Genomic DNA, 18,395 nt, shown 5'->3' with positions numbered 1-18,395 from the left:
TAATGGGCTACTTTTTAAGTTTAAAAAAATGGAAAAATCTTTAATATCTCTGAGTTTCTGATCACTGTTTGTACAAAAGAAGTGATTTAAAAAGATGTAACCTTGGGATCTAGGTAATTGTAAAGAGCATTTATTTTTATTTTTTTTTAAGTTTTCTGATATTTTATAGAATGTTAATTAGTAATTAAAACAATCATTTGTAGGAGCTCTAGTTTGACATCTCAAAACCAAAACTATCTGCAGAGCCAGATTCCACTGGAGTGAATGTGCCTATTGTTGTAACTCAGGTGAACTCCTCCTTTAAGTTACGTTCTGATCTTCAATGGCGAGCTCTCTTTGTCCTGCAGCGATGTGACCCACTGCTCGACACCCCCGAACGGATCGATGATACCTAACAGTACTATGAACGGTCCCTGATAGTGCACACTGTAACTCCAATAAACCCCCGCCCCGCCCCCAAAATAAACTCTCACATCGACATCCTCTACAGACACACACGCATACTGATAATTCTGCCATATGGTATATATGAGGTATAGTCTTTGTCTTCGACCGCACACAGCATGGTAAATAAAACCAACCTCTCAGCAGCGAAGTACAAGAAGAGGAATGACGGACAGGGGCTCTCAAATGCACAGACGCTCCACAGTTTTCTCATCAGCAAAGAGGAAGCTCGGGGAGGGGAGAAAGACGTGAAGGAGAGAAAGTCTGCGGACTATCTACAAGCAAAAACGGTGAACAGAAGGTAAACGGTCATCTGATATGATTAACGATCACATTGTTATCGCGTAGTGACCGACGTGGGGACTCTTAGACTCAGACATACAGAAGCTTTAAAAAGAGCTGCAGCTTGGGTCTCCTTGTGATAGAGAGACCACACATTCTCTTTGCTGCATTCGAGTCTGTCGGAAAAAAAAATATTGTAATTAACTGCAGTCAATGTTACAGTGAAAAGGTACAAAAACAAAAATCGCTGTGATGAGTGTCTTCTTCACTGCGTACATTTAAAAAAAAAAAAAAAAAACCCATACACCAAATAAAGCTTTGTAAATTGCACTCTGATGTGGCACGAGTCCCAGGCCCCCTCAGTCATTTGGGATATTTACATTCAGTAGTTCAGTCCAGGATGGAGCAAAGATAGAAAAAAGACACACGTTCTTACAAAGCAGAACTAAATGAGATTTCATTTTTCGATTACAGGGCCAAACAGACACCCGGTTGTATCTGATGAGCAGTTCTGGCAGTCTTTCTTGTTTTGGAACAGCTGCGAGGTCACCTGGGTTTTGCTGCTCTCGGAGACGTCCACGGTAACAGCTATCGTCTGCCCCCTGCTGTGCAGTCAGTCCTGTTACAGTGGACCTTTTTCTCTCCGAGCTATAGTGTTTGTGGTTCTGCTTGACAAGACAGAGAGACTCAGACCCCTCTGTTGCCAGTCTGTGGCCGGCGTGGGCCTGGTGCTTGGGTCCAAGAAGTCTGGTCAGTTTGTATTGCCTTTTTTTAAGTCCGGACGGCTCTTAGCGCAGTTTGAGCTTGAAGGCGGAGATCTCCATGGGATCCAGGCTGATGGAGGAGTCATTGGCCAGAGGAGTGCTGGAGTGCATCAGGGTCAGGGACATGGGCTGGAGCAGCTGCAGGTCCAGGTTCTTGAACAGTCCTGATACATTCAGCTGCAGAGAGAGAGAGAGAGAGAGAAAGAGAGAAGAACAGGAAGGCTGAGGGCGTTAAAAACACAAGAAACTGATCCAGGCGAGAATGCAAATACGTGGAAGAGGAAATTTTACGTTTAGCTTACAGCTGATAGAAAACAAAACCGATGCTGGAGGAAGTATTCAAATTGTTACTGAAGTACAAACTAGCAACAACACACTTTAAAAATAGTTCAAAGTTCACTTATGTTAAAGTCCAGAAGTGTTCAAATTATGAAGAGTAAAAGTACTCATTATGCAGAACAGCCCCTGGCAGTGCTATATTATTTATTACTATTGGATAATTATCATAATTAGTGCATTCATATTTAAGCAGCACTTTAATATTGTAGACAGTTGAGTCTTTTATATGCTGTTTGGTAGTTTAACCTCTATTAAAGCACCATATTCTATACAATGATCATGTGTTTTGTATGTACAATACTAATCTGTAAACTAAACAATAGCTATAGCTGTCAGAAAAGTAAAAAGTACATTTATCCTTCTGTGATTTAGTAGAGTGTGTGTGTGTGTGTGTGTGTCTACCCTGACCTGTCCCTGTGTTGTGGTGCAATTGAAGCCCAGGTTCTGAGCCTCCAGGCCACAGTCCAGCACCAGACGGTGAAGAATCAAGGCTGTGTATGGCGACGGGGAGTGGGGGTCCTGCTGCTCACACATACACACAATCATCATAGGGCACGCGTGTCAATTTCAAAGTCAATACACATAATAGCTCAATCGAAAATGAGTGTGTGTTGTTTGTGCCTCGTCACCTGGCTCTGGATGCTGCGCAGGTTGAGCAGGTGGAAGTCGCAGGGCAGGATGGACTTGAGAGGGGCGAAGGTTTGCAGAGGAGGGATGCCACGTCTTTTGGGTAGGACGGGCAGCGCCAAGACCTCGTGGTTCAGGAAGGCGTTGGTCATGTGGCTGAGTATAGACGGGAAGCTATTTGTTGCACTGTCCATCATCTGTAGGAGGAGGAGGATTTATGGCACAGTGGTAAGTGACTGTTTTTAATCACAACATCAGTGAGTCGTTCTTTTGCTATTACCGCACTACCTAAGGAATGGGCTCTAATTACAAAGTATATTTCTAATTCTACTCCAAACACAGAACTGATCAATCTATATTGGGTTTGTTACAGCCGCGGTGTTGTGATGTCGTTTTTAAATGAACAGGATTATAGTCTTTAAAACAGGATGTTTGATATTTTGTGGCAACTTCCCAAGACGTTCCCCAACATCCCAAGTACCATCAGCAGTTCTACCACCGAGGTGGATGATAAAACGGCAACCAATGCCTTCCATGCTCTGCCAATGTGTATTCATTTACTTGATAAATGTAATCATTAGTTACTTTCAGTGGCGCTGTCGAAAAGATCGACCGGTTTGGCAAAGACTACGAGGTGGAGGAAAGCAAAAAATAGGAACTGGAGCTACAGCACAGACTATGGTGTGGGCTAACAAGCATCTTCACTGTTGCCAAGGCAACGTTACCTCTTGAACTCCGTCACTCAAGATTTTGGAGAGGAAAGAATGAAACAAGGAGGAGAGTTTGGCAAAGAAGCCATCATGCTGAAGGTAATGGAGCGGAAAAAGAACAGAAGGGAAAAAAGTTAGAGTGGAGAACAAAAAGACAGATGAGGTAGTAATGAGGACTGAAAAAACATATGAAGAAAGGTGTTAATGAACACAAGATGAAGGAGATAACACTCTTATATTCCACAGCCTTGCACAGAGCTTATACGGAGTCACTCAGCACCAGAGACGCAGATGTGGTGTGTGGGAATTTCAAGAGTGCTCGCCAAGCTTCAACAGTCGCCTTCGCTGTCATCTCACTGACCTTGTTGCCAGTGGATCTCGTCTCCAGCAGCAGTCGGAAGCGGTTGGCCGTCTTCTTGTTGTCCTTCAGGCCCTGACCCAGCCCACGATTATCATCCTGCATCAGCCGTCGGTCCATAATGACTTCAAGCTGGCCTAAGGAAGAAGGAGCAGGAGCATGGACAACAGCATTATTACGAAGCGTATTGAACTTTCAGACATCAGTCGATGAAGGCAAACACTATTAGCAATTCGTCCTTTACAAACGCCTCCATTACTCACATAACGATGATGAAAGGATTAGCTCAGTACATTACCATGAGAGCTTGAACTGTTTTGCTTTGAACCCCCCCCCAGTGTGCTTCAATACAACACTATTCCATAAAAAGGTCAGAGACAGAAAAAAAAAAGAAAAAAAAAAAAAGAGTGCATTTTAGAGGATAACTTTAATAAAAAAAATGAAATGAAGAAAAATGACCAACATATAATAGAATGTAATACAATACAGACCACTCTCCAGGCTGGTGACACCCAGAGACTGAGCTGTGTGCAGCGTGAGGCGGTGATGGCTGTCCTGGATGTACACCTGGCTGGGCATGGGATAGAAGTTGGCCTGCAGGGGGAGCTTTAGGTAGTGGCGACGGGGCTGCATCTACGAGAAGAGATCAAACACAGGATAGCAAAATATGTCAAACTTACAGCGCAACGAAAGACCTGAAATCAACATCGCCATCATGACTTTAATCAGGCCGGGGATAGTCAAGTAAAAAATGCCATACGCTATTGTTTTATATTTTCTGACACCCCTATACGGCATACAAAGAAATATGTTATTATTCTCTATTGAAGGATGGGCTGACCTGGAAGCCATTGAGATCCGTGTAGAAGACGTCTCCACTCTGGATGTCAGTGACCAGTCGCATTGCCAGCTCCTTATTGGTCTGATCTCTGATGTCCACCATGGTGGTGATGTCTATAGACAACCCATCCACGCCTGAAAATACAAAACCACAAAGAACCAAACTCAGGCCCCAGAGTGAAGTGAATGAAAAGATGTGATCTAAACAAAATGCTACTTACAAGTAGTATTTAGCATTTGCCTGCTTAAAAGTAAAAAATAGGCAGCAGACGGGAAAAAAGTACCTAATTGAATTATAAATTGTCATTTTGTCAAACGTATTGGCCCTTGCTGTATTGTACCATCTGGTGCCTTTAACTAAACATAAAAAGCTTTTTTTTGCAGAAGCCATTTGAAGGGATTCCACTGTGTGTTTATTACCTGGCACGTTGTGTATGCGAATGGTTTGCTGGAAATGCTGGTAGTGTGCCACCACCTCAGAGAAGAGAGGCCCCTCCACGACGCGCACCACGGGGGGCTCTTTCTGGTTGTAGGGCTGAAAGCAGAAGGAGAGAAACTTGGCGTCAAGAAGAACGACAGAGAATGAAATAGAAGGAGCCACCAATAGAATAAGTGACAAGGTACAGCACGGGAACTAAGCCTCTACACTCTGTTGTCTTTAAATCAAGGAAAAAGATGAAGCAGCACCCAGTCTGCCTGCATTCCTGCCCCGAGCATCCCAGCATGATACAATAACACAGTACACAAGGGAGACGCTATCAAAGCCTTCCGAGAGGCAAGTAAACATGTGAGACAACAACTGAGAATACCTTCGCTTTTCCATCAGGCAGGAAGAGGTAAGCCCCACTTTTGTCTTTAGAGGGACGAGTGCCGTAGACCATGAACTGCATCTGAACCTTCACTTCTTGAGGATCATCTTTCCGTTTGATACTCTGCAGATAACAAAGCCATAATGAGGAAGAGAACACAAAAAAAAACAAAAAACAGAATTAGAAAGGAGATGAAAGGATGTTTGAGTCAATCAACAAGACACGTCATGTTCGCTTTGATCAAACAGTCAGGGCTTATTGGGAAATCAAGATCGTGGCTTTATTCCTCAAAAAGATCAAAGTTAATAATAGATGAGCAGATCCTTGATTCAGATATAAATTCAACAGAAGTACGAGTCGATAAAAGGCAAACCTCCAGCAGGCCGGTGGTTCCAGAGAAGCCCAGTGTGAGAGACTGACTGCTGATGTAGAATGTTTGAGGGTCGGACTGCTGCGAGCGGACAGGAAGTGGGTCCGCGGCCCGAGCTGTGACGTCCCGACCGGAAACCCTGAGAAGGGTGTCGGAGCGTAGCGTCATGGGCGAATCAGGAGAGTCATAGAGATGGAACACGGCTAGACCCATCGGTGGCAGACGAACCATGAATGTTGCCTGGATTGGACAGTCGAAGGAACGGTTGAATAACAGAAAACTGAAGCTTTTATACACACAAAAAAACAAATGCAAAAAGCCTGCGTTTTTACAGTGCTGGCTTCATTTTCCTTGTTAATCTGAATAGTGAGTGTTGAGTAGTTCATTAGAAGTTAAAAGCATTTACACATTAGAAACAGTGTGCTGTAATTAAAATGTGATGAGGGATGGTGTTAATGAGAATGTATTTCTCTGTTCCATTTTAATTCATTACTTAATGTGGGTGGAGAGAATTTCATTTGGGCATAATAAATTCATCTACGGAGGTGCGGTGAAGCAAATGGGATACGTTTTACCATTGCAGATGCAACATACAATTTGAGCTGTTTCAACAGAGTTGTATTTTTCCGTGTTCTTTTTTTGTGATCTGGAAGAAAACATCTGTTCCAGTGCTGGCTTACAGGTAAACATAAAAGGAAAGCACTCATGACTGAGGCCTTTTTATTCAAAATTCTATTTGAAGTACTTTTAATTTTATTTCTAAATTATGTCACAGTTTTGCAGCCACCGTAGTTTCTCCTACACACTTGGAAGGATGAGCTATATTCAAATGGTTTAACTTTGCAACTTTACTGCAAGATGCCACTGAATACTTCACACTGGTCCTTTAAAGCAACGATTTTTCACCCAGATACACACCCACAAAATAATGTATCGGAGTTGTGTGTTGGTTTTGGTTTGGTTTGTTTATGCATAAAAATATCGCCTAGTGAAGCTGAACTCACTAGTCAACATATAATAATGGTTAAAAGATAAAGCGCTGCACTCCTGTAACAACAGCAGAACCAGATATTGTCTCATTTAATCTGCATACTTCTTCCACGTCAAAACCTGCCACCTTCATTACCCACAATACAACTCGGCCATCAACAGGCAGAGATTCGGGTGTCATGCTAGTAGCGGCCGATGTAGCCTCAAGCTGCGACCCTCAAGAAGAGATGAGGAGTGGGCTACAAGGGTCTGGTAAACTCATGAACTCCAGAAACCCCCAGATATTTTTTCTTCAGCCCCAACAGACTATGACTAAGTGACATCACTTGATGCAATTTATCAGACTTCACACAGCTCCCTCTGGAGACACAAACGTCGTTTTCTTCTGGCTTTTATTTGATAAGAGCAGCTGAAGAGAGACAGGAAAATGCAGAGTGAGAGGGGAAGACAACAAAGGGTAGCGGGTTGGAATTTAACCCGGGGGTAGGTCCTTTGTACATGGGTTGTGCGTTCTACCATATGAGCTACCAGGGAACCCCCATACAACGTTTAACATACACTGTAGTGCTCCCGTCTCTCTTTTTCATGTAACTATAATGACTTTGAACTGGGCTGTCAGAATGCTTTGCTGCTGTGCTGGTTATATGCCAATTTCACCATGCGGAAAGCAGCGGTGACTAATGAATTTAGTCTCTTACCTCAAATACCTCTGCACTCATTTGACTAGCTGAGCTCCACTGAGCACTCAGCTGCACAGGGAGGCTCTGCCCATCCTCAGTAAGCACCCGCACCCTGACCGTGTTGACCAACACAGTCACCGCACACAGCCGCTCCTGCTCGACGGGGTTGAACAGAACCAGGTACCTGGTAGAGAGAAGGAAAAAGCAATCAGTTGCACAGGATGGTGGAGGAGTGGCTGAGGGAGGAGGCAGAGGAGATGAAAGAACAGAGAGGATGCTGATAATACCTCGGCCCTGCTGGGTCCAGCTCGATTAAAGTGCGCTGAGGCAGAGAGTCTTGAGTAGCCCGTCTGTCATCCTACAAAATGAAAAACATTACACAGGAAATACACTGTATACTTACACAGGGAACAAAATTAATTTGCTGTTTTTTTAAATCAGATTATTATATGAGGGGGGAAGTGTCCCTGCATGTTTCCTCTTACTGTCTCCAAGAAGGGCTCTGTTTGGTAAAAGCGATAAAACTCTTTGTTCTTCATCACCAGGAAATGAGCGGCATTGATGATTACTCTCTTCAGACCGATAAGTGAACGCAGTAATCTAGGGAGGAGGGGAAGAATCAATGACTCAGTGCAGCAGTCATAGCAGACAGCTTGTTATGTTGCTTCAAAATATTGAACGAGTAAGTATAAAATAGCCACAGAGATAGAGGATTAAGAGGAGGCACAGTTTTACTAATTCATATAAATTCAGTGTTGAAAGGATTCATTTCTTTCTGAACCCTCAGATCCTTACTTGGTGCCGTAGTCAATGACAACGTTCTCCTTTGCAGTACCAGTGATGGCATCATGATGTTGAAAGAGGGCGACGGACCGCCTTGCATCCACTAGCAGGGCATAATCTGAGACCGGGTAGCGCCCTTCCATGCCAGCATGCCGTGCATTCGCAACCGCCAGGCTGTAGAGGATCTCTGCGCCCCTGAAAGGAGATTATAAAAAACAGTTAGCAGTTAGTAGTAGTAGTTAATCAGCTAAAGGTGGGTTCAAATTACTGCACTATTTCATTTTCAAACTTAAAGAAAGAGATTACACATGATTTAAACCAAAGCAATTCTGCTACCTTCCGAGCAAATTGCTTGGTTTAAATCATGTGTAATCTCTTTTCTATTCTAGTGACTTGTCATATGGACACTTTGTTAATGTAACCCATGTGCAATTTTAAGTTTTTGCTGTTTGGCTTAATATTGATTGTTCTCATTAGAGAGGAATGGCAGAGATGAGAAAGGCCCAATATATAATAGTTCCAAACAAATTAACTAAAAATATTTTGCATACCTAACTGTAAAGTTTCACATACAGCATATAAAGCAATAAGCATTTTGTGTTGCATTATTGTAATACAGCGTCCCCCCCCCCCAAATGTGTTAGTTAGTTCATGTAGAAAAAGACTTTTGGGGTGACCCCAGGTACATATAATTACCGTTCATATAATACGTCACATCTACAATGCAAAAAAAAAAAAAAAAAACAAGTACCTGCCATAGCACTTACTCACTTAAACAGCTACTGTATCATTAAAACACTGCAGGTTGTGGTTGTCAATGAGCAGTGAAGTGTGATTAAATCTACCCCACCTGAGGTGCGACTCTATCACACGGTCCAGGCTCTTGTAAAACGGCCGAGAGGTGAAATAGCCAGTCCAGTAGTGGTCTTCCCGGTCCGCATAGGCAAAGAAATCTCCACTAAGCACTGGGTAGTCTGCGGGTCTTGATCCCTGGGCCGTTCCGTGCGCTTTGTATACAGCGTTGAAGTAGTCTGAGAGAGTCCCAAACTGAGCCTGGAGGAGCAGCCAGACAGACACAAAGCACACGCTTAACAAAGCTGAACAAAAAGTAGAAATCTCATTATTATTTATGCACCTTTCATCTCACATGCCATCTTCTGACTGATCAAGTCGTGACAGATTCTTTGTTCTGTCAGCAAGTTAAAATACCACTGCATGACTCATTATCACAAGAAAGGTTGTACACGGAGATACTTGGTACGCCACATGCCGAGACGCACAAAAACAATGAAAAAGATGCAACAAAAACATGTTTTTGGCAACATTCGTTTGTGACAGTTGACAAATTATTTTCTCACTTGTACGTGCATCTCTGGGTGAGAATTCATGTAGTCAAATAGCTTCTGGTAGTTGATGTACTGCTGATCCCACTCCAGGGCCTTGTCGTAGCGGAAGTCATCTCCCAGGGGAACAAGAAGTACCTTGCTGCGGTAGAGTTTGGACTTTTTCCGGTACTGATCCAGGAGCAGGTGTGCCCTGATTGAGTAAGAGGAAGAAAGAGAGGGAGGGGGGTAAAAAAAAGGAAAAACTGAGAGGACACATTTCTTGGCGTGCAAACTGCCCTGCACTGCATTCGCCAGTTTAGTAGGAAATCACTATGACCTTGAAAAGAGGAGGATCAAATAGCCCTGGGGGTATTTTCCATTAGCCACTGAAATATGTCCTCTGGAAAGTTCTTTGGGTCCTCTAAAAGCAGCTTAATGTGACAGCAAGACCATCTGCAGTCTATGTCTGTCTCCCTCTGTTCATCCACCCTCTCTGCCTGTTGTCTTTGGCTCAAGTTCAAGTTTATTTTATTTGTAAGAACCAGTACAGATAACAGATTTTGAAAGCAGCGACCAATCTGTGCGTGTGTGGAGCTTTAGCCAAACTCCAAGCATATACATTGGATTCATTTTAAAAACTTTAAATTTACTTGAAGTGTGCACTGTGCAACTGTATTATCTAGGAAAATATAACAGCATCAGGACTCTGTAATATTAAATGCAAAAAAGGCAAAAAAAAAACTTGGCCGAGACATCCCTACTCTGACAGGCTGGAACAGAATATTTGGCATTTTGGCTCAATGACTAAGTTAAATGATTCATTGATAATCAAAACTGTTTAATTTTCAGATAATCAACTTCTCAATAAGTCAGCAATTTCAACTTATATATCAGCTCAGCCAATATGTTGGTCTTGCTCTAATAGACATCCTAAAATTTGTTCGGTAAGACGAAGTAGCCCTACAGTAGCCAGCTCCACCCTGTAACTTACCCTAAGTAAGAACAATAACTAACCCCAACATGTCTCACCTTTCTGCTACATTGGCCTCTACCACTGTTTTTGGTGGCACTTTCCAGGGACAGTTTATCCGACCACCCGGTAACCTCTTGAAATCGAACTGGCAGCAGATCTTCGGGTCGGGCCCGCAGGTGTGAGGCACATCGTAGCTGTAGAATGGCATCATGTGGCAAAAGATGTCTGTGCTCGATCCCGTGTCTGTCAAAGCAGTACAGTAATAGGTCAAAACCTGGTATATTGCTAGACCGTGTATGGTCAGTGTCTAATAATGCTCATCTGCATTTTTCTGTAGTGGTTCTTAAGGTGCACTGAAGCAGATTACATGACATCGTCAAGCCACGTGTGAATCACAAAATCTACAGGCTAAATGCAGTTGCAAGAACAAAACTTTCCACTTCAATCTGAAGATGTTTTATGTACAAGAGAACTTCATCTGATAATAGATTATAGAGAATTGTTATAATTATAGACTCCCCCTGCTCTTTCATTCATTTATATAATTTCTATGACACACACTCTATTGAGTATTTTGTTGTTATTTGGGGTGCTTTAATTGTGCACTCTCCCATGATTTTTGGTGCATGGAGAGCTGTTTGGAGCAGCACATTGCAGCCTGCTTCCATGTTAACCAATTGGGCTGCTCGGCTGCCGAACCGATGTTCTGTTCTTTCTGCGAGTGAATCTGGCAAGAAAACGCACTGATAATCTATTATTATGAACGATATATTTAATGGTCTGATTCTGATAAATGGTGAAATATGGCTTGCCAACCCTTTTGAACTCCCCCAGTGAAATATCAAATTCTGTCCATCGACTATGTTTATTAAAAACAGTATTACTGCTGTCTGTGACTGGGTTTTTTTTTTTTAATTACATACTTATTCCACACATCAGTTACGTCTAAACATCGCGATCACAAGAGCAGAAAAGCAGAATCATTTCCTCATGTGCTTCTGATATATACAGCCAGGCTGGTACGTGCCAACTTATTTTGGAAGAGCAACAGTCAACACTCGACTGGACCAATTGTGTAACTTTATCACTCACTCACTAACTCAGAAAGTCACAGCCTATTACGTCTGTAGGGCTTAGCTCGTTTGCTGCGGTCCAGCCAAAAATAATAAGGCATGTTCTGCTCTGAGTAAAGATGGTTTTTGTGATTACAAACACACCAGTGCTCACACACACACACACACTTGTTGCTGTTGGCAATTTACATTCACACTGACAGTGTTCTCTGGGGACTGTCTTTTTGGATAAAACAGCAAAATGTAAATGATAGCACTTCATTAAAGAATGAATCCCTAGAAGAACTGGCAATCACAAATTGATAATATCTAACTGGGTAATAGAGGATTTTTCCATTAAGAACAAATGGACAGTAAATCTTCAGCAGATGTCCAATTCATTAAGAAGTAATAATGAAGATAGGTCCTCTGAGGCTATTACACACTGGTTGTACTTCAAAAGTTTCCCCCTCTCTTTTAAAAGGCCATGACAAGTGGTATGACTCATTCTGCAATGAGCTTAACAAAGATAAGCACATGAATCAGATAATGTTGCAGGCCCTGGTCCACTCACCCCAGGACTGCCTCCACATAAACTCCAGGCTGCGGGTGGAGGCAAAGTGTTTTTTGATGGAGTAGTGGACCCTCTGGATGAGCATGCTGGTCAGGTTGGCTCTTTTCAGCAGATAAGGCATTGTGGCACTGTGACCAAAAGGGTCTACCGCCCACCCACTGCGAGGAGTTATACCTATGACAGCGAACAGAAAGCAAGTAGTTCAGGTTTATGCTCAGATAAAAAGAAGAGTTGCATCTTTTAGAAAACCATTCTCCTCAGCAGGGAGCACTGAAAGTAGCACAAAATGTTTTATCTCCCACTGAGTGAAAGGCCACATCTGCTACACGCAGGATGACATGTTGCCATCAAAAATTCAAAGGAGTGGTGTCAACTTTAGACATCAATGTAGTAGAAGGAATTGGAGGGAAGGTAGAAGCACTGAAATTTCACAGAGAGAAGCAAGCGTCTTACAAATGTATACATCATTCGTCTAAATATGAACAGGAACATGAATTAAGAGGCTTGAGAAAGGAGTCGTTTCTGATCGTGTACCTAGATTTCTCTCCAGCCACTGATGTCCTTCAATGAGCTGGTCTATCATGGCAAAGTAGTGAACGTTGGCTTCATCTGTCATCACCCAGCCTCCTGTCACAATCTCTAGCTGCCCACCAAGGATCAGTCTGTTGAACAGAGAGGATTAAGAAAGAGAGGTGAGGATAATCCAGCTCTAAAGAGGAAAAGACACATTAACCAGATAAACTATTTATAGAGCTCCCACAATCTGCCAGCGGATACAATCCATTGTGTAAAACACTGCACTTCAGGCCAATCGGCATCAAAGAAATCTCGACAAACGTCTCAGATTTAGGTGGGGAAACTAAAGGCAAAACTGTGTGCTTCGCTCAGCTGTGACTCACTTGCGCATCGCCTCTTGCTTGTGTATGTCTGCAGTCTCCCACCACTTGGAAAAGAATGAAATCTCAGACCAGATGAACTTCCTGCGAGGATCCTCGGCCAGCTTCACCACCATGTTGTTTAAAATATGCTGCGTCTGGTCTGTGAAGTACTTGTCAAAAGTCTTGATCCAACCTAACAAGACAAGAGGATAAATATGAGGAATCTGCACAACAGTTGGCAAACAGACTGCCCACTACAAATTGGACTCTCTCTGAAACAGTATACCTCCGTACACTACACCCCCACCTTTCCTTCCCTTTGTTTCACCGGCTGATACAAAGACAAGACAGGGCAGGTAAGAGACTCAACTCTGTGGAAAAAGTGCTGCAATGGATCAAAAATAAAACTCATATTTTATTAAAGTAGAGCTGTTCCCCTCAGAAAGCTATTTAGCAGAGAGGTTTCAAAGAAAGTGACTAAAAAGCACTTTCTGTGCTGTGTGTTAGTGTGCAACAGTGTAAAATACCACAGCCTAGAAATATCCAGTCAAAAATCTGCCTCACATATTGTACGCTATTATATTTTAAATGAATCATTCTGCAGTCTTTTTGGGTCGACGTGCTTTCCTGTAGTTGAATTAAACCCTTAAAATCCCTCCTCTGCATTTAGTAAAAAGAGCTTCAGCATGATTCCTGGTTGCAACCATCCATTAACCCTAGACACTGAATGCTGCATAAAAAATGACTAAAGAAAACTTTGCAGCAGAGTTTAATCAAATGCAGCTCCAAATATGAAGCCTATTTCCATTGCTGATGGACAAAATATGCAGGTCTCTGCAGCCTGTCAACATATCAATAACTGTCAAGTTAGCAAGCATGTGGCAGGCTGGTAAACAAGTTTAATGGAAATGTCAGTCCAAAATAAAATCTCAGCCAATCCAACCTATAAATAGCTAGTTGTCCATTGCCAATATCTTTGTAATTCCATTGTTTGTGCGTAAGCCGTCAATCATGTCAACATTATGCTGATTATTCTAAAAACAAATGAATCAAAATTTGAATGATTTCTGCGTCCCCATCACTAGCCCCCGCTCAGGTAAGGCCTCACGGTAGCTAGCTTGTCTGCAGACATAACATCATTTTTAACCTGCTGAAAACAAAGTGTTCAGACAGGCTTTAGGCTGGGTCTTGAAATACACTTTGATCAGACAGACATTTAAACTAGAACTGAGACCTTTTAACAAAGTTTTTCTGCATGTGTTATGCCCTCTCAGCTAACCTGGATCATTGTGGGAGTGGGGGACCACAAACACTTGCAGCGGTTCATTGTCCCACTCTTCTGGCTCGTAAGTAACGTCAAAGCCCTGTTTCCATACGCCGCCATCAGGGTTGTCAAACTTGAGGAGGGAGTACACATCCAGCATCTGAAATAAAACACAAACTCATTACTTGCTCAGTAAACACACCCCAAAAATACGTATGCGACGGCATCTACAATACAGAAATGATGGCAACGTTGCGGCCAAATATCTACTTAGTATTTCCTCTAAGGGAAAAACTAGTATTATAGTTCACCTGAACATCTGCTTGACCACGGCTGCCTGCAGCAAATTGGCAATCCTGGGGCTTGACAGCAAGGAAAGTGGGGCGGCCGTCAAAGGGTAGGACCCAGGAACCATTGGCGCTTCTGAATGGCAGGTGGCCACTGGGAGACACAGCTCCTGTGTCTGTGAGCTCCATCACAGAGTCCTTTATGTGGCTGATGATTTGGTGGTTTTCTTCCAGGAGCTGCTCCAGCTGCTCTATCCGGTTCTGCAGAACTGAGATTTGGCTCTAATACACAAAAATAATAAATCACACAGCTGTATAACATCATAAAACATCTGTTAACCCAAGCCACATTCTTCTTCTGTTACGGTGAGTCAGATCTAAATCTTGTGATTCAGCCAAGGTAACAAATAACAGTATGAGATCAGATATCATCTACACAATGATAGATTTGGGATTGCACATTTTATTTATATTTGAACATTATAGAGAAAGAATACAAATGAAGCCGTGTGTTATGTGACAGAAAAACTTAGACCCATGTATTTGTCTTTATGTTAATTTCTGTTTTGATCTACTTCTGGTGTATCACAACAAAAAGGGGAGAAATAACTGCAGTTAGGGGGTTTCAGACATCACACTGTGTGCAGCAATTATTCTTACCCTTGGAAAGTTCCCGCCACTCTGTCGCCTCGCAGGGTCATGTTGGACTCGATCCAACATCAGATACAGTGAAAACACAGCCACACAGAATATGGCCCCTCCACACACTGTCACCTGTTTCCTCAGCTTCATCCTCCTCTGGAGCAGTCTTCTATCCGGGGTTTGAATTTTAAAAATGACCTTGACTGTGGTGGTTTTTCCAGAACAGAGGGAGTATAAAAAAAAACGAAAAAAAAAAAACACCACTCTTTGAAACCGAAATGCAATCCTTCACAGTGCAGGGGGAAAAAATGATGGAAAGTAACCAGCTACACAAGTATTAATGGTTCAGTTCCACTCCTGCGATGCCTCCAGCCTCCACTCACCATACTGGAGACCACAGCGAAGAGGGCTACAGCAGTGGCAGCGGTGGACAAGGGTACTAAATCAGCAATAGCTGGCAAGCGGTCTGTCAGCTTTGGCCAAACCACAGCCACCGGTGAGCTCCTTCAAAGTAGCCCTTGTGCTCGACCATCCAAACTGATGAGACTGCAGAAAGAAAAAAAAGAAAAACAAGCGCCACACACAAGGTGCTCAAACAGGGACCCTAGTGTCCCTGCAGCATCATGCGCGTTTGCTGTGGGCCTGCTCTCCTGGTCCAGTCCCCACGCACACAACGCAGTCTAATCCTCCAATAACAGCCCCTCCAGTGCCGGTAAGAGTTTGCACACTAATCTGCAGCCAGTGCAAAAAGATAAAGGGCTGAGAATTCAAAACCCACTTTGGCTTAGAGCAGCAACTTTTTTTTTTTTTTTTTGTTTTTTTAAAGTGCAAGCGCAACTCTGCCCGAAGCAGCCCAGGAATTAAACGAGGGACAAATGTGATTCTTCTATCATCGCATAGTGACAGCGGATCTACTGTGGCGCACGGGCAGTGCGTCCGTCCTTGAGCGCCGAGTTGATCACATCAGTGGGTCCTCTTCAGCGTGTTAGGAGAAGGTTTGATTAATGGAGCAGGTGGTGGTGTGGTTTGAATGCAACTAAATCATGTATCACCTGGCACAGAGGACGTCACTTACAAAGATGGCCACAAGTAATAAAGAGTTAGGAGGGAGTGGAGTATACTAGTTGGTTTTTTTTCTGTTGATCTGCGAGTAAAGTCAACAAGGGACAAAGGCTGTAGCCTCCAGTGTCCTCTGTGTCCCCCTCCACCGTCTAATAGGTATCCTGTTTCCCCTCTGTGTGTGTGCAAAATCCAACACGATTAATAAATCCGCTCACTTTTCTCAGGCTGGGACTGGCTTACGCATTACCACAGAGTTGGACAATAACCTGGCACTACATGATCTCAGATCTGACACCTGTTTCTCTGAGACCACCTGGATCCTGGAAGGAGGACTTATATCAACATTTAACAGCTCTGTTAGCCCACTAAACCCTCGCGTTTTGTGAGCAAATGTAAAAAATGCAGCACAAATTTCCCGAGCTTGTCTCACCATTCCATGGTCCCACCACACGAAGGCGAACATTATATAACACCTTATGTCAACTGATCTCAAATCCCCCGACGGACAGTATTCTTCGGGTTATTTGACCTCTATGGAGTGCTCACCTCGTGTTTCCAGGTATTATTTATATCCACTTCAGTGACTTTACTCGGCTGGTCTCTGGCAGCTAGCCAGGCAACATTGCGCTACTTCAAACTTGAGCTGAAAGCCCAAAGAAATTAAATATACCCTGCAGTGTATCCTGTGGAAGCCCAATACACGGCAAGAGGCCCTAGTATAATTCACTCAACCACGTTAAGGCTCGTTAAAACTTTAACAACCCGGGGGGTGGTTACTTTAAACGTCACATATCACGACATAACAGCTAAACGATAAAACCGCTAGCTGACGATGCATGTTCGTGTTAAGTTATTTTTCTTTTCCGCAAAGATCAACCGACCGGTTTAGCGAGACTGCTCTCAAACAGAGTGGAACCGTCGTGTACGGGCTGTCACTCACCGATCGCATCCCCAGGCGTGAACAGCCAGGCACAGCAGTGTCCTCGCATCTGCAGGTTTAGCGTACAAGGCAGCGATAGCAATTGTTATCGGTACCGATACGGGGGCTGATATTTTCCGCTTAACATTAAAATACCTCCGCGATTCGTACTCACCACACGACCCTGCGATTCTTTGTTCTCTTGTGAACAGGAAAGGATTTCTTAAAGGAGATTGACATTACCCAATCAACGGAGGGCAGTATCCCGGAGAGCGGAAAGCCGACAGCGTGTCTGCTTTGAGCTGACAGAATTAACAATGAGGCTGTTAGCTTAGCATGTAGCGCGCTGAGCCTCCGCAAAGGCTTGTGGGTAGAGAGGGGGGAGCTGCGCATCCGTCGGATTGGTCAACAGCCTCAAGGCGGATTAACAATGAACATCACAGAGCTCTCATTAATGCACTTTAATGTAGTATAGAGGAGATGTAGACAGTTATGTGGGAAGATGATATCACGCTGAGCTTCAAGGATTGAAGCTAGATATAGAGGCCGGGACTCTATTAAACTGAGATACAATATAGAAACACTCACCTCAGAGTTTCATACAGATACGGTGGGAAGGTGGACGCTTGCGTTACAGATTGCTTTATATAAATGTAATACAGTTACTGAGAAAGCAGGAGGTGGCTCTATTAGGACTGAAAGTGACTACTGAAGATAGCTTTACGGTGAATCTGTGAGAAATTAAGGCGCTATGGAAGCATATATAACAGAGGGAAAGATAAATGTTCCACAAGTGATCAGGTGAGTTTTTTACAGTGGTATCTGATACATATATTACGTCTTGGTTACTAGTACTATACGTGAATAAAGTCCATTTCACGCACTAATTCTTATGATCATACTTTGAGGAAGGGAGAAATGTTTTTTACTAAAATAAGTTATTCAAAGAGGATATTTCGCGAGAGATATAATATCATATAACATTATACAGAGAATTAAGTCATATATAGCATTCATGCCGCTGATAATTATATATAGTTGGTCTGTTCTTACTAAATAATCCTATGGACCAATAGTGCAGTAGCGCGCGATGAGCGAACGGTTGTTTACTGAATAAAATGGAAGGATAAAAATCATATATAAGAGAAGCACAATCAATTGATCAGGATGGACAATGATAAGGGTAATATAATGCGAGTTACGGAAGAGTAAGAATATTCGTTTAAATATATATATGGGCCGAATTATACAAGTCTAATCCCAGACGTTAAATTATTAATATGAGTTTAAGCGAAGAATAATATAATTAATTAATAGATGTTTACGAGAATAAAGTCATTATATTGATCGAAATGAAATACGTCATGTTATAAAAATTATCGTTGAAGACTTATCTTAGACGCACACTAATACATGAATTAGA

The 18,395-nt window shown here is 42.9% G+C and overlaps 1 protein-coding gene across 1 annotated transcript; it reads right to left on the bottom strand.

Annotated features, from left to right (window-relative positions):
• Nucleotides 1-6: 6 nt before the first annotated feature.
• On the bottom strand, nucleotides 7-15,751 carry man2a2 (mannosidase, alpha, class 2A, member 2). The gene is made up of 22 exons (XM_035664459.1): nucleotides 15,010-15,751; nucleotides 14,374-14,631; nucleotides 14,078-14,222; nucleotides 12,820-12,991; nucleotides 12,455-12,582; nucleotides 11,921-12,094; nucleotides 10,351-10,537; nucleotides 9,355-9,532; nucleotides 8,847-9,049; nucleotides 8,009-8,191; nucleotides 7,699-7,813; nucleotides 7,501-7,571; nucleotides 7,232-7,397; nucleotides 5,547-5,783; nucleotides 5,174-5,296; nucleotides 4,785-4,899; nucleotides 4,366-4,499; nucleotides 4,016-4,157; nucleotides 3,528-3,661; nucleotides 2,459-2,653; nucleotides 2,238-2,351; nucleotides 7-1,667 (listed from the first exon to the last, which is right to left on the bottom strand). Exons 1-22 carry the CDS (start codon nucleotides 15,139-15,141, stop codon nucleotides 1,515-1,517), a joined length of 3,459 nt encoding a protein of 1,152 aa, XP_035520352.1. The 5' UTR covers nucleotides 15,142-15,751; the 3' UTR covers nucleotides 7-1,514.
• Between the last annotated feature and the right edge of the window lie 2,644 nt (nucleotides 15,752-18,395).

This window comes from Morone saxatilis, unplaced genomic scaffold (genome assembly GCF_004916995.1).
Source record: "Morone saxatilis isolate NCDOM2014 unplaced genomic scaffold, NCSU_SB_2.0 Contig2, whole genome shotgun sequence".
NCBI lineage: Eukaryota > Metazoa > Chordata > Actinopteri > Moronidae > Morone > Morone saxatilis.
The sequence above is the reverse complement of the archived record's forward strand: the minus strand, read 5'-3'. Positions and strand labels throughout refer to the sequence as shown.